General features: G+C 39.7%; 1 protein-coding gene and 1 long non-coding RNA gene across 2 annotated transcripts; one reads left to right on the plus strand and one right to left on the minus strand.

The window, feature by feature from the left end:
* Positions 1 to 3489: 3489 nt before the first annotated feature.
* LOC310897371 lies at positions 3490 to 16930 on the minus strand. Its single transcript, XR_014582255.1, has 4 exons — positions 15929 to 16930; positions 11897 to 12038; positions 6055 to 7088; positions 3490 to 4974 (listed from the first exon to the last, which is right to left on the minus strand). It is a non-coding gene; the product is annotated as an uncharacterized lncRNA (long non-coding RNA).
* Positions 16931 to 17063: 133 nt separating this feature from the next.
* On the plus strand, positions 17064 to 22195 carry CCDC28A (coiled-coil domain containing 28A). Its single transcript, XM_083830908.1, has 6 exons — positions 17064 to 17216; positions 17495 to 17672; positions 18455 to 18618; positions 19551 to 19705; positions 20380 to 20402; positions 21442 to 22195. The coding sequence occupies exons 1-6, from the start codon at positions 17114 to 17116 to the stop codon at positions 21494 to 21496; spliced, it is 678 nt and encodes a 225-aa protein (XP_083687034.1). The 5' UTR covers positions 17064 to 17113; the 3' UTR covers positions 21497 to 22195.
* The last annotated feature ends 3589 nt before the right edge of the window (positions 22196 to 25784 follow it).

Below are 25784 nucleotides of genomic sequence, written 5' to 3' on the forward strand. Positions count from 1 at the left end.
GGTATTGATTAGCAAAAGATAGAAAGCAGTCATTCTCTCATATTAAATTCTTCTGGTTTTATTTTGGGACATAATGTCTTCATTAGTTCTTAGACATATTTGTTTGGAATAGTCATTTGATAAAAACCTGTTCACCAGGCTGTTTGAATTGAGACGAGTGCATCCTCGTATCTGTCTTGTTTAAACTACACAAGGATCGAGGGAAGCCAACTATCAGGTGGGCTAAATGGAAAACACAGCAGGAAGAAAACAAGCAGAGAACTCAGTTCAGGTGTCAGCTGAAGACAACCCACAGCAACATACCTGCTGGGGCTTAGCATAAAGCTGTGTTTGCTTGGCTGGAAATTACTCATTTTTATTGTGAAGATTTGGCAATAGGTAGCTTTAAAAGGTAAATTTATGACTCTGATATCCTTTCCTACAAAAGAAAATTCATATCAAGATTCTGATTCAGCAAATACTTTTGCATGTTCTATCTCTAAGCAGGAAAAATAGATCAGATTTTAACCCAATAGTGAATAATATCAATAAGCCAAAACTTTGAGCAACACCTAAATGCAGTAAAGATCCTCGGCTGCTGTGAATGAGCACAATTTCACTCTCAGGGAAGCCTGCTTTACTGACGTCAATGATGCCTATGTCTGCAGAGTGTAAAATGAACCACCGTGACATCCCAAGTGCTGGTGGTGGGATAATGTCTCAGAAAAGAAGGTCTGGTTAGGACTGACAGTTAAACCAAGTTAAGAAATAAAACCAAATTTAAAAAGCACTGGCATTTTGTAAAAAAAAAAAAAAAAAAAAAAAAAAAAAAAAAAAAAAAAAAAAAAAAAAAAGTTATACGTTTATTCCAGAATGATACTTTTTTAATTTTTTTTTTCATTAATTTGCTTGGTTATCTTTTCCTGGGATGTGATGTTACTGTACTGAAAAAATCAGAAAATAAATAAATAAATAAATAAACCACAAGTTTGAAAAAATGTAAATACTGAGTGACAGAGATATGAATACCAATTAACTGAAGCCAGTAAAAGATGCTCTCCACATGCAAAGGAAGGGATATAAGAAGGGAGAAGGAGCTTCAGAGCTTAAGCAGGTGGAGATTTAAAGTATTCATCGTGCTAGGAAGGAAGCTTTTTCAATTTCTAAGTCCAGTGGAAATACAGACCTTCATCGAGACTCCCCCAGATACCCATGAGGATTGTCTGCTTCACGCGGTTGTGGCTGGAAAGCATTCAGCACGGAGAGGATGCTTGTGCCCCTTCCCATGCTGCTGCCGCAGCGCTTCCCCTTGCTGCCGGAGCGGGGGCTGCGAGCTGCTCCCCCAGCTCTTGCACGGGCAGGTGCCCGCAGTGAGGAGTGGGAGACGTTCTGGGAAGGGGAACAGAGCTTGGAAAGGAGGAGATGCGAGGGAGGAGGGACAGCAGAAACTTGCACTAAATCTTTTTCAATTCAATATGGATTTCATTTTCAGTGCTAGCACTGGAAAGTTCATTAGATCTGAATTATAGCTGTCTACCTGCAGGACTTTAAGCCTGGAGTTAAATTACCAAATTAAGTGTTTAGTAACTTTCATGTGCTATTTCAAGAAACAGAAGGCAAGCCTTGTGGAAGTTACTCATCGCCTGCTGCGGGGGAACACCGCCCTGCCCTCTGCTCGCTTCTGCAATCCCTCTGGGCTCCCAGAAGAGCAGCAGTGCAAGAACCATGCGGCCAACCATTAAACATCGGGCAGCTCTTCCTGAAATTGTAGTTACATGGTAGTGTAGATGTGGTCATCTGGGATCACTGGGCTCATCTATTGTAGCTGAGCCCACAGATTCAAGCTACCTGCCTACGTGTGCCAGCAAAACCCAACCAAGTCAATATGAAGAAGCACACAACAGTGTAGCTTGGGAGGAGGTGGGGTGTTTCTTGGTTGCTTCCAGAGCGGTGCTAAAGTTCTGCTTTGTAATTTCAAAAGCAAGCTCAATGTTCTGGGCACATAGTCAGCTTCTGTATTTTTGAGTTACTTTGGCTGTTGTGATGTAGAGGTTTGGTGAAGGCTTAAAATAGAGGCAATTCTGCAAGAGAAGGATGTTTTCTGGTATTTTATTCTTTCCTGGTTAACCAAAAGTATGTGGATGTTCCCAGTCTTGCTGGGCACTGGACTCTTTCAATCATCATACATTTCATTGCTGTCTCCAACAGAAAACCTCCTTCAAAGAACCCCGCAAGAGATAGCAGAAAATGGGAGTAAATCTGACTCCTGAAGAAGTCAAATGGCCTCAGAATTTTACCCGTGTTTCTTTGTGATCCGTCTCTCATGACTGCATACATTTTATGCTGTATATAAATCCTACCCAATAATCAAATTAATCACCACAGAAGAATGAGAGCTGTTTTGCCGGGTTTCTGTAAACTCACATGCCACTACTTTAGGCTGAAGGCCATCTTTGGTGGACAATGCAGCAGAATTTCCAAGCACAACTTTTCTTCCAGCTTACAAGGGGCCGGAACAGGTATTTTTGCTTACTGCAATCCTTACCCAGCAGATCCCCCCAAATTCCCTCCTTGTCCCAAAGCAGAATCTTCAACTAATAATTTCTCTGGTGACAACAGGCATTTCTCTGATCGGGTTGCTTACAAAGTCCTGTCTCCCTGAGCAGGGTTTCCTGTGACCGTATCCTCGTTCATCGACAAACTTCTGTCCACCCCGAGCTTTCCTTTTCTGGCGTATCCCTGGGGCAACTCCCTGCTTGAAGCCTGGAGCTGAGCTCCCTTTTCTACTTATTTCTGTAATATTTTTGCTCATTTCTTTCACCATATTATCTTCACCATTAAACAAAGGCAGCAGTGTAACTTCAACACCTTCATTCCTGCTATTCTCACTACTTAGCAGATGTATCCACGCCTTCATAGTAGAAGAGTTTAATAATTACTGGAGTGCTATCTTAAAGGGTAGTAGTTTTGTGCACCTGTCCCTGCTCTCTTTTCTCAGCCCTAGCATTAAGCTAAGACTAATTCTCCAAGTCTGTCCAGCCTGTGGTTTAGTTGTTCTGCCAGCTGGTCCCTGAGATTTTCAGACCTACAGCGCTCCTCATATCTACACAAGTGCAAGAGTCAGCACGCTGTGTTCTGCCAGCTTAAAAACTCTCAAACCCATTCTCATTTTTCTATCTTTACACAGCTGCCTTTGGATAAAAGAAAGCCATGCTAGCAGTGGGGCAGTGGAACAATCAAAGCTAAGTGCAGTAGGAATGATACCATGGAGGAAGCAGTAGTTGTGATGGTGCAAGGATATGATTCAGCACCAGCCAGATGCAAGCTCTGCAAGCATCTGAAGACCGCAGTGTAAAACTGCTGCAGTTCAGCTGCATAAAATGAGTCTCTTGATGTGCCGTGAAGAACTTGCAGGAAAATCTGCTATCACTATCTGCTCTTCAAGCCACAACAGTATGTAGCATCATTCTCGGGGGAGCAGAATGGTGGGGAAAAATCTAGGCTGTGAATAGAAAAAACATGCAAGAAATCGCAGAGTCTATGAAAACATAAGCATAGTCTTAGAGCTACCTCAGATCTCAGAGCACATAGTGATCATCAGAGACTTCTGGTCCCTGTGTTCAAGGGACTACAGTGCAAAGAGAAGACTGCCAGCCACCCTGATTGGGTGGCACTCAGAAACAACTCTCCTCTAGGACCCCAGTTCTTGGAAAATGGAAACAGGCCCAAGCTGAGTCTTCTTCTAGAGAAACCAAGTTGCTGAGTGATTATCTCCACGGATTGGTAGTACTACTCCTAGAGTTGCCATACCAGTTTTCTTCATTTGGTTAAGGCATTTCTGTGTCTTTTAACAAAGTGCATTCCTCACTTCCACTTCCTCCGTGGCAGAAAAAAACCCTTCTGTTCTAAAGGAACTTACTTCTTTTTTAACTGATCAAGTGTGTAGGTTTCTGCTTAACAAGGACTTAAGTCATCCAAATACCGTGTATAATTACAAATTATTACCAAGTTAGTTACATAGCTGCAAACATGTGTACAGCAACTGACTGTAGGACAGGAATATGGGTATCATTATTTGTGAAAGAAAAACTTCATCTGGAAAAGCAAAGGCTGGAGGAATTATCAGCTGAAAATCAGACTCAACATATGGAGATATCATAAATGCTGAGCAAAGTCTTTTGCTGCCATCCCTAGCTTAATGAGAACAGTTTGTGTTGAAAGCTTTTGTAAATTCCATATGAAATTTTTATTTATCTTAGACACTGACCACATTTGTGTCTTCGCTAATTGTGTTACATGTGGTCTCCTTTGAAGCAATTGCACAGTTTACATTTTGATTCATTAGCTAAATATTGGAACAAAAATAATAATTAAAAAGACAAAACAACAAAAAAAAATAAAAAACAACTAAAACAGTTTCAAAAACAATTCAGTCAAATAAGTCTTGAAAGTGTATTCTTTTAACAGGGCTGATTATGTTCTCAGATGAACGCCTCAGGACTCAGAGCAAACAATGCATCTGATGGATGGGAGCCTCTTCAGTTGCTCCCCGAACGTGCAGACTGTGCTGTTCACTAAAGCAGAACTCAGCTTCTCCTTTGGTACCAGCTTCCCACAATCAGTCACTGCATTTACAGCAAAATACTTTTGACTATATTTATAATATTTCTTTAGAAATAAGCATCCTTGCTTCACTTCAGTTGACGAACACAGACCAGTGTGTGCCAGTCAGTCACAAATGATTTTTGATACATTGCAGTGGTTCCTGCCTCATTAACACTGGAAAAATGCAGAACGTGATAAACCGCCTACCAGCCGATGCAGATTTTCCCACTCTCTTCCTTGCAACTGAACACAGTTTGTCACTGTGGTCTGCAACATGGATGAAGCCGCCACCGGGGAAATTGCTGTATGCAGCAATCTGCAGCAGACTCTCCCGCTGCCTAAACTCACCCCTCCGTTTTTAAAAAGCACAGGGTACATCTTGAACCTTTCCTATAAAATAACATTAAACAAAAAAAAGAAAAGATAAAATATTTCCTGAACATAGTTAGCATATTATTCGTGTTTTGGATATTTACAGTACGTTTTCTTTGTTATATACCAGGAAATAAAAATACGTTTGACTTTGAGCTGACTTTTAAGAATATTCATTTGGGAAGAAACTACCACTGTGGTAGATCATTAAAAGATTTCTAGATGCCTTGTTTAAGTTCCTTTGCATAATTTCACCTACCTGATGATTGGTTGGGATGATATTCAGTGAGTTCATGCTACAAAGCTCAACGTTTCTGTTTATATACTCAGTGTCAGAGACTGGAATATTGCCAATAAATAAAGACTAGTAAAATATTTTTCAATTACAAAATAATAACTTGGAGGACTGACAGTAAGGGAAAAGCTCTTTTAAGGCTATCTAAATATTACACTGAGTAGCAAAGTACTGGAGTTACTGGAGTAGCATTTGAGGAGTTATATGCCTCCAAATTAGGTAACAAAGTGATACCTATGATTGCTGGCACATTTGTACTTTTTACTACCTGTGTGGTCGTTGCTCCACTGCTTTATAACAAGTATAAATTATCTGAACTTTGAGTGTTGCAGAAACATTATTATTAAAATTTCTAACTTGTACAAACAAAAACTTATATTAAATTTAAAATAAAATGAAAGTGCTATTAGAAAACGTAAAGGAAATCGGAAGTTTTAGCATATACTGGTATCTGAATATTTCCCAAAAGTTTGTGGGTACCAAATATGTGATTATGCAATCACTGTAATAAATGCAGCTGTGTTTATTTTATTGCATAGATCAGACAAACTGTACAAGCTAAGCATGAGCATGTTGTTCATAAATCAGTAAGAAATGTAGCACAGTATGCAAGATTTACTTAGACCTTCTTTCTATTCCAAGTGTTTTCAAACTTGGCAGAGTACACATTCCTTGGAGGACTATGAATATGCCAATTTTTAAGCATTTCTGGCAAAATAATTTTTTAGTTAGTTCAAGAAAAAAACATATAAACACTTTGCTTAATAATGTTGGAAACAAGTTTTAAATGCAGTGAAATGTACCTTAAGAAGTTCTGTTTGGCTTTTCTTCTCGTGGGGTGAAAGAAAGTATAAAGAATTTCAGCCCAAGGAATAGTTTGTTTAGAAGAAAAAAAAAAAAAAAAAGAAAAAGCTGATTGTATTTGAGTCTCCTTCCAGGAGCCTCCCTTATGGTCTCTTTCAGAAACGTTTGCAGATTTAATCCCTAGTTGTACATACAGAGAAAAAACTTAAAACACTCTTTCACAATGATGCCACTTTGGTTCTTTAACATGTTAATATTTTTATGCTTTATATTTAATGACAGTTATAACTACAGTTTTGAACACTAATAAACTTATTGTGATCCACAACCAAAACTTGTAAATGCATACAGTGAGTTATTTGACATTGAAGACTCTAATTTTTAAGTAACTAAGCTTTCTCTATAGTTGTTGCTTTTAACATACTTTGATAAGGAGTTTTCATTTAAACCCATTTTTCTACTAAGATTAATTGAGGAAAATCTTAAAATTCTTCTCATTAATATCAACTGTACCAAACTATAATTAACTATTAGGCTACATACAACTGCATTCACTGGAATAGTCCTACTCTCATCATGTCCATTGTATTCCAACATGTATTTAAGTCATCTTAAATGCTTTGTGACCAAGACTGTCCTTATTATAAATGAATACGGTGCACACAGTCACAGGCGTTCAGTTCGGACTTGAGACCTCTTGCTGCTATTTTCATGTAGTATTTCCGATGTAAAGGAAAATGCTTTAAATATTTAACTTCTCCTTCCCTAATTACAGTTACTGGAGCAAAATCATGTTAAAAAGAAAACTCCAGTATACTGCTTAGTGTATGCATTGCTTAGAAACAGTTTTCTATGCAAATATTTGTGTGCATTTATTCTCTTAGAAAAGAGATTTTTGCTTATTTTGAGTTCTGCATTTGTATATGCCTAAGAAAACAAAGTCTGAAATTACATACATGACTTCTGATGTCTGTCTGGTGGTCTGGAAGACTTCACGTAGTCAGTGGAACTTTTCAGCAATATTTCTTCTAGCCTGGAAAAAAAATGGTCATTTGACACTCTTAAGACATTATAGTGATTGTACTTATACTGAGCCACCAAGATCTAGAAGGGGAAGGGAATTCATTTTAAGATGTAACACAAGAAGTAACTAGAGGCCAGCTACACGTCTGACCAGAAACAATTGCAGACTGCAAATAACTCATTGTCCAACTTTGATATTAAGATAACAATCTGAGTTTGGAAGTGATCTTTCATGCTCTCAATGTGCATTCAGTGAAGGAATTCTGCTTTCTTGCCTTCAAAGTTCTTTTCAGACATAATCTTCACAAATCTCACTTAAAAATTGGACTTTATTGAGTTGAATCAAATTTTCTAAACGAGGCCTATGATTTTGCATATCAAATTTTCCATTTAAAAAAGTGTGTCTCAAGAAGAAACTGATAACTTTGCTTGGTTCTCATTTATGTCAAAAGATCTGTCAACAAATTAACCTACAAATTCTTTCCAGTAACCTACAAAGTCATCCTTGACCATGGTGCCCACAGAACCTTAGACAAAATTTACTGCTATGCTAAAACCTTGGCGGATCGTATAGATCCAGGTTGTCTATTTCCCCTTTTCCCATCTTCTTTTTTCTCTTTTGTCTTTTATCCACCTGCTGTACAACCTTTGTAACAGGAATTGCCTTTATGTGCTCCCGAGTTTGTACAGAGTTTGGTACCTTGGGATTATTGGCTATGACTGAAGATTCAGAGGTGTGTGCGGATGACAACACAGATGACAAACAATGGCTTATGTCCATAAGCCTTTTTTTGTTCACACTAGAGGTGAGGCTGAAATTGCTTTGAAAAGTTAATATTTATTTACTGGACCTTCCCTGACACCCCTAGGTTACACTGTACTAGCAATTGTGCTCAGTGGCATTTCATAGAGGGAACACGAATAGTAGTTTATCCTACTGTCATGCGGTGTAAACAATGGAAAATAAATAAAACATTTTTTGTAGGCACTTAGCCAAGCTATGAAAACAATGGAGCAAGTATTTTATTTCAATTGTTACCTTAAGACTTTTTTTTTTCTGTCTTGCTCCATTACAATCATCTTATGATAAATTACTGAACAGTACAAAAAGCAGGCTACAGAAAACAAAAGATGCACTTTGGTTCTTTGTGATATGAGCTGCGTGTTCTATCTTGTTGTGCTGAATTAATCATAAACAACATTCAATATTTAAACAATATTTCAATATTTAAAATGGGGAAAGAGCAGGTGCCTGCCAAGTACAAGTGTTATGAATTTAATGTTAAATAAAATGCAATAATCCTTTCCATGTATCATTTCCAAAACACAGCCTGCAGTATGTCCCCAGTTGTACATGAGGAAAGCCTTCCATCAAGTGTTTTCTGATCTGCTCTTGGAGAGTTCAGTTTTGCTGACCTTAATGGAATTCATGTAAATACCATGTTGCAGATCTTGGAGTGTTTGTAAACATGGTTACAGTTACAATGAGAGGTAAAATAAGCACTTGCAAAAATAAGTCAGCAGTTTGCCCAAGGATGATGGACTTGCCCTAGGTTTATTCTGATTTATTTTAAAAGTATATATAAAATCCATCCTTGTCTAATATTCAACATGCAAGCATTTCCAAGCTTTTTCTCAAGTCTATCAGTGGGTCATTTGTATCCTGTGAGAAAGACTATTTATCATAAAGTATTTTGAAAAGTGAGCAAGCAAGACAGGGACAGAGAAGGAGATTAGCGATCCTCCTGTGCAAAAAGTCTTTTCCCTACCTGCTTTCATTCCACGACATTCCCTTTAGGTGTCTCACAGCCTTATCCTTCAAAAAACCCTACTCTTCTTACAACATGCCAGTCTTCAGAGACATGGAATATGTTTAAAAATAATTCAAAATGAGAATGTATTACACACTAGTGAACCGCCAATGCATTTATCACTAATCCTAGTTTTACATCCCTCACAGAATCAAAAAAATTGCATTAAATTTGGGATTATATCTGAAGTACTGGTTGTGCTGATAGATCCGATGAGAGACTCTCCCTTTTCAGCTGGAGTACTGGGGAGCACTAGTATTGAAGAAAATAATTTACAGTCCCAAAGTGCTTTTACCTCAGAGGATCTTACTGCACGTTACACATATTTAAACCAAATACGTAGAGGAGGGCAAATGCAGCTGTACAATGGCTTTGATATCTATTCAACAAACACTTAATATGTAGAAAATTAGCATGTTTTTACATAACTAAAAATTCTGTCATGGTATATACCTAGAGGGTGATCAAATCGAAGTTGTATAAGGAAAAACATCTTCACTAGAACTGTAGAGCAGTACTGGAACACGGATCACCTGTTGAAGGTTTTGAGACAAATCCACATATGACCTGATGTGACAATAACCCTGGTCTGAAAAATATGCTGTACCACAGGATTTTTGTGCAGTCTCTGTCCTTGGAGGATTTCAGGATAGGCTGGATAAAACCCTGGGTAACCTGGTCTGAGCTCACAGCCCCTACTTCGGCTTGGAGACCTCATGAAGTTCTTTCCAACCTGAAGCATCCTATGATGCCATTTCCATGATTCTGTGAGTATTAAATCCAGACTAAGCAGGGAACATATTCATTATATTTTTTTCAACATCAATTTCCTGACATATAAAAGAAGGAAACTCCTTCTCCTCCAAAAAGATACACTACATTGCCACCTACCTGCATCGTCAGCTAGCATAAAACTGTTAGCTCTTCTACAGAGACCTCTGGCATTTGAACTAATGAAGGATCTGATATCTACACTAGCATCGTGAATGGGAAACCACTGGACAGGAATGAGATACTACCAGTGACTATCACAGATAGATTGCAGGACTTGGGAACCCAGGATTAGTTTCCAGGCTTTTTTTTTAGAGATGTTCTAACCTGGAAAACCTGGAAAGAATGTTAGTGGTCTCTTTTTCTTCCCTTCATCACCCCACCTCTGCTCTGAAGATTCCAGCAGTAGCTCCAGTTGCACCAAATATAAGATGTCACCTTCTCTTTTTATCATTATCTGTTTAAAATACAGAACTGAGAGTTATTTGCTGTTGCTGCTTCCCTTTGTGGATGCCACAGGCAAGCAAACTTCAGCAGCAATCACACTTCTGGTGTATTTTAGAACCACTTTTGGTTAACTTCAGCACTTAAAAATGACTTCTTCTAAATTCAAGGAAGAATGCTCACTATTTGAATTTGGCAACAGGCAGTTGTTCCTATTCAGTCTAAAGGGGTGTCTTGGGAAAGAAAGCTGGGAGTTTCCAGAGGCCCAGAGAACTCTTCAGAAAAATACCGAGGCCCATAAGACTTTGGGAGACAAAGTCTGGAGAGTATGAGGGAAAGGAATGTTTTCACAACTCAAAATAATGGGGGGAAAGTTCTGGTGTTTAGAAAGGAAGACAGACTTCCTTTGCCCAGGAGATTTAGCTGTGAAGTTTTGGGAGTCTCCTAAGATGGGTAGGTTAAAGCAGAAGAAATGGAACTGGAATATGAACATCTGACAATGCTTGGTTAATGACCTCTGTGTGCAGCCTTGGAACTGAACATTATGAATCCTTTTTTTTTCTTAACAGTCTAGGAGTTATGCAAGCAAAATTCCCCAAATAACTGGAAAACAGGAGCATGAAAAAAGAAGCATTAAGTTACAACGTTGCCATGTATCACTGCTAGATCCGTCTCCCAAATGATCAATTTTCAGTAAGTAAAGACCTTCCTATCTCTTGTACATCTTTCAGAATAGAATCCAGAGCTGGGTAGAAAGATTACATTTCATGACCAAGCCTATGTCTATAAAGATAACAAGTAATCAAGCACTAGTATTTGTTAGCAATTTGAAAAGGCAACTGGTGTCAGGGAGCAGTGAGGCCGGGCTGCTCCCCAGGAGAAGGGCCCTGCGTAGGTCGTGCCCTCAGCGACACGGCACCATCCCAAGGGGTCTGAGCATGGCGGGCAGAGCCAGGTGCCTGTCACAGGGCCCATCGACAGCCCCAGGCACAGCAAGCCCTGAACCAGGACCAGGGAACCCAGTGAGGAGCAGCAGGGTCAGGGCTGGAGACAAGGCCCCAGCATACACCCGAGGGGTCCATCCAGGAGCTGGAGAGAGAGCTGGAGGCTGGCACCCTTACGGCGTAGCTCAGAGAGGGACTGAAGGCCCCAGCTGACCTGAAATGGGGCTCCTGGGCCCATGGGCAGTGAGGTGGGAGGTCCAAGGTAGGGCTGGTCAGGGCCATTCAGGCCTATTGGTGTCCTGGAGTCCTTGGCAGCGTAACATTGCGATGTGCTCAGAAACTGCATCTGAATCACGAACCTGCTGAAGACTCTAAAGTGCACAGAAGCAACATCATACGTGTTTGCCAGCTTCTCATAGTTTTTGCAGGCTTTTGCAACTGGCTGCTTTGGAGTTAGGACACTGGGCTATACAGACCTTTGCTCTGACTGACACAGCTGCCATTATAGCTGGTGGCATTCAGCAAAGCCGCCAGGATGAGCAGAATCAACTTTCATTCCCAGAGAGCTCCTAGGACCTGGGGAGATCACAACAGTCTTTGAGGGACTATAAAAGCAAGGGGACAAAGCAGGGCTGGAGAGGAGAACTGAGGATATACCTAGACAAAGAGAAGGAACAAAGAGGGGCACAACTAGCACAGGTATCTCCAGAAGTGAGGAAGGCTGGAGCAAAACTGGCTAAGGAAGCCTCTGGAGAACATTACCAGGGAACTAAAGAGGTTGGTACACTGTAGGACACTGCGTCAAACTGAAAGGAAAGGAATAGCTTCGAGCCTCAGAGGCAGCTTACCTCTAACCTAAAAGACTCTGTTTTCCACGTGGTTCTGCTAGCGTCTTCTGTTCTTCCTCTTTCCTCTCGTTGTTACTGCACTGTGGCTGCCTGAATCACCTTGCTGCTGGCCCGAGGAGGTTGTTTATTCAACACATACATCCTGGCAAAATATTTTTATTTTATTTTATTTTATTTTATTTTATTTTATTTTATTTTATTTTATTTTATTTTTTTTTTAAGCAGGTCACATATTTAATGTTTTGGTAACTAACGAAGTGTTGAATTTTGTTTATTTATTTATTTATTTTCAGTAAGCTAACATTGGCTTACACACACCATATTCGTGGAGGTTTTAAACTCCTTGTTCTCTGGTGTAACAGTTTTGACTTCAGAGGGACCATTCATGTCTGAGATGCAGGAGCTGATCAGTAATAATACAGAAGTCTAAATATTTATCTACGCTAATATTAGTTCATTTAGATAGGCAGATCATAGTGTGGAGAGAGAGAGAGAGAGAGAATATAAATACACATGTTGACACTTTTTCAGTGACATTTCTTGAGGGCATATCTGTCATCATTCTGTAAAGCAGAAAAAATGCATGCCTAACCCACGATTCTACATCTGTATTATTTCCATTGTTAATTCATTTTCTTTATATATCATTTCAACTTTGCTGCACTATCAGCAGCTTAGCTGGCTGATAAATACAGACACACTTCGCTATGCTGCTCATCTTAAAAAAAGAAATAAGTACTTTACTTCACATGAACAGGTATGTCCCATACTGTGGTGTGGGCTTTTTTTCTTTCTTTCTTTTTTTTTTTTTTTTTTGGAAGGCAACACTACAGCAATGTCATGTTTCCAAGAGTACAAGGTACAACCCTGTGAAATACACCTGAGATTAATTATATCAGCCAAAGAACAAGAGGCTTTCATCACTTTCTTGGAAGCCTCTAGAACCTACTTGCCACCTCATGTTAACTGAATAGGGCTTTCAAAAAGAGGAATCTGTCTTTATTTGCATGCATATCTCAATACAAAATACATACTTATTTCTTTGAAGTTCTTCTTCAAAGCATCCTCAAAGGTGGGCCTCTAGTTTGCAAGGAGATATATATGTAAATAAAATCAGATTCGATTAACTTTTTAATTTGCTTCTTTAATATTAAAATTGTTCCTACTAAAACATTTACCCTTGGATTGCTTAAGTCAACAAGTACATGCATACGCTACCATTGCAATGTTTGCTGGTGTTGTCAGAAAGAAAAAAAAAAGAAAAAAAAGCCTTATATAGGAAGAAAAGGCATTTTCCAAACTGCGAATCATTACCACAATACAAAATTATGCAAAAGCTCAGCTAAATGGAGACAATCCAAAACATACTTTTTTTTTTTTTTTCCCCTCCTGGTGAGTGTATGATATCATTATTTGATTCCAGACAACAGTGTTATCTGCAATAGGATTTGTAGTATCAAATCATGACCACACTACCTTTGATTCTTTGCTCTTAACTTATTATTATCTTTCATAAGAAATTAATTAGTCGCTATAAAATTACTTTCACTATGAAAACATACAATAAGGTCTGATGCTTTCCCACTTATCTGCCCCTGTAGGCTCCAATAAATCAGATATAGAAGTGAGTAACAGACATTTTAATAATATTCTAATATCAGGCAGTGTGCAGTGATAACAAATGCTTTTTGTTAATATATAATATATAATACATAATTAAATGTTATAGTAAAACATTACCCGCATGCTAAAACTTATTGTAGGTCTTTCCTGGGGTGTCCTAGGGAAATCACACACTGTGCATATTCTGTTTTTATAAGAATAACTACGTATGTATTTGATCCCTCATACTGAGAGACGAAATTGCAGCAGGATTGATAGTGGAATCTAAATGCTTTCCGAATATAAAAGTAATTTTATTTTAAAAAATGTTTACATTTGTCACGGAAAGAATTTCCCTTTATTTGAAACAAACCAACAAACAAAATGTTCTATTTCAACTGCTTTGGAAGGAAGGAAGAATTCCTAGTCACCTTGCAACCTAACGGTCAAGCCTCTTTGCTTCGTTCTGCACACACAGACCACCAATAATCACAGGAAAAAAAGCCCTCTCTATACAAGCTGCAAGGAGGATACATTTACTTGCTTACACAGTGTGTGAGAAATGAGATAGATGAATACCAGCTCTTCAGAAGTTACTTAATAGAAACTTAATATAAACAGTATTTATTGTATAGAAATCTCCCAAATACCTGCAAAAATGTTTCTGCAAAACTTGCTTATTTCCAGTTTTGCAGGCCTCATATATATGTATATGGGTGAATGAGGATTCTACTCATGCAGCTCTGTGGATGAGAGTTTGTGACTGGCTTAGAGCTTACATGAATTTTGCCAGCTCTTGTCTACTTGGATATCAGAAAACTTTTGTATTAAGGAATCAAAAAGATAATAAATGGCTGTTTCTGTTTTTCTACCTTTCCCTTAAGTCTTTCACCACCACATTTTTGTTTAATGTATCTCCAGTGTTACAGAACCTTTTTTCTTTCACTTTTTTCCTCTTTCTTTTGTTTTATTTTTTCTTTTCCTTTCTCTTTTTTCTCTTTTTCTTTCACTTTTTTCCTTTCTCTTTCACGTCTTAATTTTCCTTTCTTTTTCTTTTTTCTTTCACTTTTTCCTTTCTCTTTCACATTTTACTTTTCCTTTCTCTTTTTCTTTTTTTCTTTCACTTTTTTCCTTTCTCTTTCACATTTTACTTTTCCTTTCTCTTTTTCTTTTTTCTTTCACTTTTTCCCTTTCTCTTTCACATTTTACTTTTCCTTTCTCTTTTTCTTTTTTCTTTCACTTTTTCCCTTTCTCTTTCACATTTTACTTTTCCTTTCTCTTTTTCTTTTTTCTTTCACTTTTTCCCTTTCTCTTTCACATTTTACTTTTCCTTTCTCTTTTTCTTTTTTCTTTCACTTTTTCCCTTTCTCTTTCACATTTTACTTTTCCTTTCTCTTTTTCTTTTTTCTTTCACTTTTTCCCTTTCTCTTTCACATTTTACTTTTCCTTTCTCTTTTTCTTTTTTCTTTCACTTTTTTCCTTTCTCTTTCACATTTTACTTTTCCTTTCTCTTTTTCTTTTTTCTTTCACTTTTTTCCTTTCTCTTTCACATTTTACTTTTCCTTTCTCTTTTTCTTTTTTCTTTCACTTTTTTCCTTTCTCTTTCACATTTTACTTTTCCTTTCTCTTTTTCTTCTTTCTTTCACTTTTTTCCTTTCTCTTTCACATTTTACTTTTCCTTTCTCTTTTTCTTTTTTTCTTCCACTTTTCTTTCTTTCATGTTTTACTTTTCCTTTCTCTTTTTCTTTTTTTCCTTTCACTTTTCCTTTTTTCGTTCTTTCACATTTTTCTTTTCCTTTCTTTTCTTTTTCTTTCACATTTTTCTTTCTTTTTCCTCATTTTCTTTCTCTCTTTTCCTCTTTCTCTTTCTTTCTTTCTTCTCACTTGTGCCTTTTCTTTTTTTTCCTACAAGACATATAGCTTTAGTGTAAAACCCCGTAGACTATATTCCCATATGTGAACTTTTAGTCTATTGGTGATGGTCTCTGGCACAGTTCTCTTGCAAGGAAATTGTTCAAAACCAATTGAGCACCTCAGACCCCAGCTGTATTTTGCTACCCAGAAATTACTTCCACTGCAGCTTAATGCCAGAGGGCATTTAGACACTGTCCTTCATCTGAGTGTAATTGCAAATGCAATCTCCCTTTGGCAGCACCACTTTACAGGCTCAAAGTGGCCACTGAGTCTCACAATTGAAACGCCTTATGAAAGTCCTGATGAAGCTCTGTTATGGCCCCTTAAATCTAATTCAAGATCCGGAAGAAGGCTCAGGATCAGTGTATAAACAGAGAATCATTTTTTGATATTAAAGAAGGTCCAGGCAGAGGTTGGGATACATCCTAACTGCGCACCTTTCAGGGTAATAGCACCTTTCTCGCAATAGCTTTATACTGAGACATACCATGGAAACATTCACGGAAACATACATACCATGTAAAGCTGCTGGCCGGTGCTTGCACTCTGGGTGTTGCAGCTCGTATCACCCTTCACTTGTGGTGCATAAGCTATATCTCAGTTTTCATCAGAAAACATACAGTTATGAGCGTGTTCTTAGGTGAAAACTAAAATCTCATTCCTAATAGAAGAAGTTCAAGTTGACAAGCACATAGTAGAGATAGTTGACAAGTTCATCTCTCTAGGAGAAGAACTACTCACATGGGAAAAACCAACCCCAGCTACAAGCCGTTACAATGAAGGATGGGCAAAGCATTCAAGTCATTAAAGTCATCAATGACAGGGGGCATGGAAGAGAAAGTGATTACTAGAAATGCAATTGTTTGAGTTCCTCTACAAGAGACAGAACCAGGAAATGCACTTTGGGGGACCGGAACTCGTTGGTTCCTATGGGTAGGTAGGCACGCCCCGCTGACGGTACCTGCCCTGAAACTTAAGCTCCTGCAAACCAGCTACTGGCGACTGCAACTGAGGTTGGAAAGGACAGAGATGCGTGAAGTTAACTTGGTATCAGGGTCCTCCTCAGACAGTTTAGATCAATAACTCCCCTGGGAACACCGATGGCAGGGATGAAGTTGTATGACAAAGCACGGATCTTTGCTTATCTGATCTCTTATTTACCCCTGATACTTAACAGAAAGCTGTAAAAGTGCAATTGAAAAGGTAAAAAAGTATCCAAGGGCTATGGAGGTGGAGAGCGCGAAGCGCTGCTGCCCTCTGGAGCACAGAGCCTGTCACCGACAAGGATTCGTGCAGCCCGCAGAGCTCCGGGCGTGCCGGGACGCCCCCGTTTGCAGTCCCGTATCTCCGCACGTGACAGCCCTGCGGGCAGGAGTACCGCCAAGGGGACACCGGGGGCTGTGGGACGGGCACCCCGAGCTCCCCACGGTGCCACCCGCTCCCACAGCCGGCACGGGGACCCCCCCGGCGCTGCTCCCACAGGCGGCCGCTCGGCCCAACGGCACCGCCCCAACGGCCGCCCCGCCCCGCCCCGCCCCCCCCCACCAGCCGTTAACGGCTGCGCGCCGCCATCTGCACGCGGGAGGCGGGGGGACGGGGGGACGGGGGAGCTCGCACGCATGCGCAGAGCCTCCTGCCGCGGGGGGTTCTGGGGATGGTAGTTGCTGTGCCCGCCAGGCGGAGGGGGCGGCGCCTCCCACAATGCCCCGCGCAGGGCGGGCCGGCCCCGCCTCCGGCTCCGCCCCTCCCCGCAGCCACGTGACCCGCGCGCCGGGCCCGAGCCGGCCGCTTCCGCGGGGGCGGGGTGAGGGCCGGCGGGGCCGGGGGTCCGCGCGCGCGGGGCAGGGGGCGGGGCCTGCGGCGGGGGGGCGGGGCCTGCGGCCCTATATAAGGGGCGGCGGCGGGGGGGGCGCGGCCGTTAGCGGGGATGGGGCGGCGGCGGCGGGCGGTGCCGGGGGGTGCCCGGGGGCCGGGCTCTGCCGCCCGGGGAGCCTGAAGCGGCGCCGCCGCGGCCCGGTGCGTGCCGTTATGGCCGGTGCCGGGGTGAGCGCGTGTCTCTGAGCGCGCTTTTCCCCTGTGGAGGCGGAGGCAAGCCGGAGGAGATGGAGGAGAGGAAAATCAAAAGGCGGAGCCCCAAGGCAGCCACCGCCCACCCCGCGCAGGCCGCCGGCTCCAAGAAGAGCGCGGTGCCCGTCAGCAAGAGCACGGCCTTCGGCAACCCCGCCCCGCAGCCCGCCGCGCAGAAACCCAAGCTGAAGAGGTGCGGGGGGGTGCGGGATGAGCTGCGGCAGTGTTCTCGTTTGGGGAGCGCTCGGTTCGGAGAGCGGCAGCGCCCGGGCGCGTTGCATGCGGAGGGGCAGCCAGCTCCTGGGAAAGCACCGTTTTGGAGCAGTCCGCGAGTTACTGGTGCTGCGTGGAGTTTGGATTGAGAACGTAAAACGTTTTTAGCAAGTTTAACGTTTGTTCAGGCATGGAGCGGTCCGTGCGGTATGCGTTGAGAGTACTGGCAGATTGCTTCTGATGTTGGGTTTTACAAAATTTGGAGGCTTTGAGAAGGAGCTCTAGGAAAACCCGTCTGAGGGGCAAGGGGATCTTCCTGGGTAGATGATAACGACCCATTTCCCACACATTACAGAGCATAGGCGGGTTTGACAGTGCGTGTGTATGACTTATGAGGGATTTTTCTGTCTTTTAAAGAGTTTGCTGATGGCTTTTGGGTGACTACATAGCCCGTGCCCTGTGTTCCTTTTGGGTAAGGACACACAGAGCAATCCAATACTTAGGTTATCAAGATGGCTATTACATACATGTTTTGTTTCTCACTATTAATAGGAAAGTAGATTGTTGGAATCCTTATTTTGCAATATTAAACTGTCAAGACCGTTTTTTATTCTTAAAGACAAGCTTGTGATCTATTAACTTGAAAGGAGTATTTGAAATATTTTTCATTTTATTTTCACAGCCCGGTTGTCAAATGATTCTATATCTCAGATTTTCAAAGGAAGTAATATATCGTTTTGTTTAACCATTTAATTTCTTCAGAGTAATAAAAGAGAAAGCCAAACCTCCAGGAGGCGAAGCAAAAGGGGCACAGGCAGCACCAATCCAGCACTCTTTTCTCACAGATGTATCAGATGTCCAGGAAATGGAAAGGGGACTTCTGAGCCTCCTGAATGACTTCCACTCTGGCAAACTTCAAGCATTTGGTAAATGTGTTTATCTGTACAGATGGTTGCTTTTTAAACTACCTGATGGTGACATCTGCAAACAAGTGTGCTATATTGACAGACTGCTGGTTTGTCTTATTAGTCTCTGCTGTATGAAATCAAGGTTAATAAGACTGAAAAGATCATACCATATTTTTTAAATGGTAATGCTGTTGTATGTTTGACTTTGAGATGATTCAAATGCCATTTGATTGTACCTTCCAACCAACATGACACGCCTAAGGCAGTACGAAGTCACCACACTTAAAGCCACTTTTGATACCTTCTACTAAGAAATCACTTTTTGGCACCTGATTTTACAGTGTATTAACACTTCATATGCTGTTGGTAATGACTCTTATGGAGTGAACTGTAACTCAATGCAAATTGCATTATGCTCATCATATTCTTATGTTAGCATCATATTTTATTATTCTTACTACTTCACAGTTGATGGAGCTTTCAAAAAGCCATGAGCAACTCTTCTACTTCATTTTTTTTCTGTATGCTTTTGCAAGTTTAGCATTAGGTCAGCATGTCACATTACCTCCACATTGATTTTATGTGAGAATATAGAAAACCTATAATATATAAAGAATCAGTTACGCTGAAAAAAAATCCCAAGATTAATCAAAATTAGAAGGTTTATTATGATCAGATTTAAAAAAAAATACAGGGATTGAAAGTCAAAATGAAGTCAGTAAATGTATAATCTTAAAGTATATCCAACGCTTATCAAAAAATCAGCACAACACCAACACCAGACAGAATGACTGAAATTTCAGTAGTGAAAAAGGAAGAAATCCTCTAGAAAACAAGTTAACTTTTAAACTTGATGCTTAAATTCATATTCTCTAATGTAAAAAACTATCTTCATGCTTTCAGTTGTTCCTTCCGGTTTCTTTCTCTAAAGCTGCTGTTTGTCCTTTTAGGAAATGAATGTTCCATAGAGCAAATGGAGCACGTGCGGAGTATGCAGGAGAAACTTGCTCGCCTCAATCTGGAGCTCTACGGGGAGCTGGAAGAACTCCCCGAAGATAAAAGAAAACTAGCCAGTGACTCCAACCTGGATAGGCTGCTATCAGATGTAAGTACAGGGAAGGCAGGAGACACAGTCCATGGACCTAGGCTTGTGATTAAAACACTGCTGGAGGGGTACTGATTCTGCGCAGACTGCAACCCATGACGAAACTTAGAGCTGAGGAAAACAGTTATGTAACAAGTAAAGACATCTTAGCTGCTTCATCTTGGTTTTGAGAAATACAGTACCTTGTTCTCTTCTTTTGTAGACTGCTGCTTGTTTTGGTGAGTGGAGCAGTCTAGCTGTAAACTGAGGGTGTAGGCGTTTTTAGAGACAGCCTATGGATCAGCTATGACCATTTTCCTGTGGAACTTCCTCTTTCATCTGTGGAAGATGACAAGGATTTTTGATCTATACATTCAACACTTTCAGTTTCTCCTTTCTCTAGTGTTTCCATACAAACAAATCGCTAAATTGCTAACACTTAATTTCAATTGAACAACAAAATTTAAGATTTAATTGTTAAAATTCAAGTTGTTAAAACTTCTTGATATACAGATTTAAATTTGTTGTTACAAAATTCAGTGCAGGTTTGCCTTTCTTTTTTAATCAAATCAAATGTCAGCTCAAACCACTAATGATTTGCTTTGTTGTTTTTAAAATATTTCTTGCATTTTATCAGCATAATTGTTGCCTTTAACTGAAATGCATTTCTGATACTTTCTATACTTATTTTGCAGCTGGAAGAACTGAATTCATCTATGTATCCTTTTCCTTAACTGTTTATTGTGCATTATAATTACTAACTGGAAGCATGTTACTGTGTATTTCCCTGTAACTGGTATCTTCCTAGGAGTCAGATCTGTTCAATAATGTCCCTTCTTTGAAATTAGTATTGTAATATAGCATGGATTTTAGGTCCTTCTACTTCATAAATTACTAGATCTAATTACAGGATGTTTTTCATGTTGTAATTTATTTAGCTAGAATTCAACACTTCTACAGTTTGTTGGCTGTAGATAACCAAGCCCATCAGAAGCAAAGTCTCTTCACGTGCATTTTGCCAAGAAGCTCTGAAACAAACATATATTCCTTCTATAGTATTCAGAAGTACTGTCTCATTGATAAGTGAATCCTAATTCCTTTATTTTTTTTCTCTCTAGGAATATATGCAGCTCTTTAGCACTGTTTTTTACTGTGGATATGGGGCTAGCCTTTCTTTTATTATTTCTAGAGTCAGGCTACAGGTGCATTGATTACTTCAGCTGGCCTTAGGTAACTGAACAAAATGCATGCTCTTAACCCATCAAGAAGACAAAGCTACATGGCTTGGCTTGTACATTGTGCTTTCGGTGAGCTAAGAATACAGGTGAGGAGCGTTGCATTTAGTTTATACTACAGTCTAGATATTTCTTTTTTAAAAAAAAATGTGTATTCACTGAGGAAGGTGGTACTCTAGTTTGAGAATTAAGATACAGAGAATACATACATCAGTGCACCATCTGTGAAAAGCTGTCTAAGCCCAAGACTCATGAACAATGTAAATGGAATGTAATAGTGGTAACATTCCTCTGCCATTCTCCCTTAATCTGCTAGCTAACTCTGGAGTTAAGTAATGCTTCATTCTTACTGAGAGGATTAATCCATTGGTTGAAAACAAATCTAGGTCTCTGAATTGAATCTGGACTGGTGCATACCTGATCTGTCACAGGACTAAGTGTCACATAGTTTCATATAACATTGTTATCTTGTTTATACCTCATCTATTTGTGAAAATGTTATTCCTTAATGTCTTGCTTCAGCCAAAAACTACATTTAGCAGATGCTCAAGATATTCCAAATAGTGCCACAGGCTGAAAGAACAGCTTTCTGAAGTTGGGTTCTTGCAGTTCACTGTTTTTTTTTCCTCCCTGCCACTGGAATCTAGAGTTGTTGGTGGTGTTTTAATCATCTTACACAACGAAGAATCAAAGTGCAAATCCAAGTGTTTATTCTTGCACATTCCTCTTTGAGTACTGCATTTGGTCAGTACTCAGTTTCTAGGGACTGAAGTAGGTTGTTGTGATGCTGGTATGATTTATATTATTGCCTTATTTAATGGGGGAAATGGGGGAAATGTGGAAGGAAATCTATTCTGCTCAGTGTTGCTCATATTGTTGAAAATGATATGTATATAAGTTCATTTGCATTTCTCCAAATTTTCTGGAGCTAGTAGTGTTGTTGTTTTCCTGATCAGTACATAGACAATCTGCACACTGTCCTTAGTGTGTTTTGTTTACTAGTACTGCCACTGAAATTTTAATTTATTGTCAAAAGACATTTTAAATATGAAATTTTATTTAGAAGCAGTGTTTTCTGTTCAGCTGTGTTAAGAAATGAGTTCTTACATGGTATGAATAGTTGCAATTTACTTTTTTCATTACTGAATAATTATGAAATGTCACTAAACAGAATTAGCATGCATGATAACTGTCCATATATCTTGATTAAGTTCTGTGAAATTCAAAAATTTGCAAAGTTTTATTGTTCAATAAATCCACTATATGTAATTCTGCAGTTGTTTGTTATAAATAATCTGGTAGAAACAATACCTCTGTATTCACAGGAAGAAAATCTGTATTAGTATGAAGTAAGGCTGCTTTTAGATCCAAAATTTCTATCCTGAGCCATGAAACCATGTCTTTGGTTCTAGATTTTGTTAGATGATACATGCAAATTCTGTGTTGTATATACTTATAATACAAGGAGTATCATAGACTCATAGAATGGTCTGGGTCGAAAAGGACCTTAAAGATCATCCAGTTCCAACCCCCCTCCTCTGGGCAGGGTTGCCAGCCACTAGAGCATAATCTAATCACTGGAGTATAATCGTTAACCTTCTACTTCAGAGTGAAGCTTTCATCTGTCCAAAGGAGGCATGTGTCCAGTGAGTAAACGGTGCAGAATTGGAGAATCTGCTTTAGCTGCAAGATGCAGTTGTGGATTCCATCAGCTGCAGCTCCTTTCTCAGCTGCACATAGCACCAGGTCTGCACTGTGATGATGAATATACCTGTGATGTGTTGTGAAACCTAAAGACAGGTTAGGAGAACAAAAATATAAGATGCGCCTCACACTATGAAGCTTATTGGTTAAAGAGTGGAGAAAAACAACTGATTAGGCAATCAACCCTTTTCCACGCAATAACTTTTCACTGTCAGCACTAGTGCCTCGCTTATGCAGACCTCAGCATAAAAGGCAGCATGTTTATGTTTTAGTCTCATACCTTAAGGTATGTAAAGGTGTGGTGCTAGTTATGGTGGCAAGAGTCATTATTATAGCTGCATTTATACAAGCAAAATGACATCTTCAGCAAGTTTTAGTTCAGGAGGAAAGCTAGACACTCAGTAACAGCAGTGTAGTATATTGGATTATTGTAATAGATACAGGTCTCCAAAATACACTTTTAAACAGTATTTTTCATAGCTAAAGCTATTTTACACTAAAGAAAACTTTAATTCCGTTTTGGGCTCTGTCATCTAACTCTGCTTCAGCTTATGTCTTCAACCAGGTAACTTACAGATGTGTGGTCTGTTGATGTCTTGATCTCCATTGCTGTAGCATTTAAGTACATAATGCATAGGTGTAATTCAAGATGTGGACATGAAACTGTTCCAAGTTAAACAGCGCCTTAGAACAATACAAAAATTAGTACTTCAAGCATCTTAAGCCTGAAGGCAATAGCAAGTCTTACAGAATACAGTAACCGCAAGGAAGGACAAAATTAGAATTTTTGTCTCTCTGAAACAAAGTGTCTTTTACACAACCCATTGATGGTATATGCTCCTTATCTTTTGGATTCATACAAAAAAATCTTGTAGCAAGGTCACTGAAGGACTGAGCACGATTCTTATGCAGTAATAAACTAATTGCATTTCCAAGCTTTTGAAGGAAAGGAAGATACTGTAACACATCTGTGCAGTCTTTTGCAATTATAAAATTACACGAGCCCTACGTGGCTGCAGAAACAAACTTCTTTTGTTATCTTGTTTCTTGAAGAGTTGTTTATGAAGATAAAAATGTGTTAACCTTGAATATTTCCTGCCTTAAACTTACACTAACAACAAAAAGTGTTTGAAAGGAGACACTATTTCCTGCATCACCAGTCTAGTGCTGTCTCACTCCGAGACAGCTTTAGAACCGTAATGAGCCAAAAAAGGAAAATAAAAGTGAGGAAGAAAGGCTAAAAGAAAAGCAGTGTCTCCTTCAACTCCTGTTTTCTAAGACAAGAGCCAGGGGTATTAAATTAACTGCCTCTTTATTCAAAAATAAAGGGATAGTCTTCAGACAGATCTTTCATTTAGTAGATAAAACTGAACTCTAAAAATAAGTTTTGATCTAAATAGGTAAGCGCTGTTGTGTTTTTTTCCCCAGTACATTTGTTAAAGTGATAAACGTATACAAATGCTAACATGTTCATGTGAATTGTGTTTTGAAGTGCTCAGCTGTGTGAAGAAACAGCAACAAATTTATCAAGCCCTAGTGGCCTGATTCCATCAGTATTCTGCAGATTGTAGTTCACAACTATGTAACACAAAGGTACAAGAAACAAAGGCATAAGAGCAAGGTCACCTGAGAATTAAAAAGCTTGGTTAAGAATTTAGATCATGATCTTACATAGATTTCATTAAATCCATAACAAATCAGAGATTTACTGTGGAGTTCGGGGGCATGTCAGATACTTAAAAGCCACATATAAAATACTGAGGCTTAATTATGTCATTCTCCCTATTTACAGTGGATACTGTTAATATTTATTTGGTATACCCATTAGTCCCGATTTGTTATACAGTAATTCAGAGGATTTCACACTTAACACAGTATACACAGGGATTCTGAAGTATCAGCGTGTGATGCTTAGCATTTTTCATAAGCTCCAACTCACAAACTATATATTTTAAGATGTTGAGAGTTGTTTTTTTTTTTTTTTTACTTTATTCTACTTGCTAAAGAAATTTGAAAGTGTTCCCTCAAACTCCTCACCTTCCAAAAGTGAACAGAGAATCTACTATCTCTATTTTTTGTATTTCTTGAAACACAGGTTCATTATTTTTGCACATAGGAGTTACAGTCTAACCTTTCACACAAAAAAATAAAGGAAATTACTACGTATTTCCCATGAAAGGCAATAAAACAACTCTTGCCCAGGAGAAGCCCTGGGAGAATGCTTTGTCAATATGAAGTCTCAAGCTTCTTACGGGAACTCAAACCATCTGTCTTCACAGGGATCATTTCCCCATGAATTCCCTTGTGTCCAGGCCTACAATCAAGAGAAGCACCAAATACAACCGGTGCTTTGAGGGTCCTTTTTTTTTTTCCAGGAGGGAACTGCTCAGCACCTACCTATTTACCCCAGGCATGCTGGACATGGAGCTCACGTCTGGAAAATTAAGATGACACCAGAACTGGCCTAGACCATCTCAATGCACCCCCCCCCCCCCCCAAGAAAGCCAGCAGGCTTACTGTTGGCTTACTGTTTGTTCACATTGTTTCTTCTAAATGTACTTGAGTTTCATCACTCCTCATACTATCAAATATGAGATTACATGTCTGATGTCACATGCATTGATCGGTTCTTTCCAGACGCAAACATCAGTTCTGAGTTAGCATTACTAACAGAACATTTTAGCCAGCAACACTGGAAGTTCATTCCCTTTTAATTACAAGCAATTAAATTCAGTCAGTGATTTATGCCTAATGCAATCTCACTGTCATCTTCACAGAACATGGACTTTATCACAGCTCTTCTCCCTCCCTGTAAGATAGTAAGAACATTTAATATGAACGAATACACACCAAACACTCTGTTGACTTCCCAGAAGTACCAAACAGCAGGCAGTATAAAACACTTGACAGTGGGAACAAGACATCAGAGCAGGCCCCAGAGAACAACTGCACTGTAAATGGAAGGAAGATGGTTCCGTTAGATCTGCATCAATAAGGCAGAACAATCTAAATAACAATTCTCGGCTTTTGCTAGCTCATTGCAAGGGACTGTCACAGGGTATCGGTTGTTAGAGTAAATGCAAATGAGCTGCAGCTCAGTTGGTGTCTTTTAATTTGTAGGCGCCAATCTAGAAGACTTCAGGTCATGGATAACAGGCTAC

This window comes from Anser anser (genome assembly GCF_964211835.1).
Source record: "Anser anser genome assembly, chromosome: 3".
Classification (NCBI taxonomy): domain Eukaryota; kingdom Metazoa; phylum Chordata; class Aves; order Anseriformes; family Anatidae; genus Anser; species Anser anser.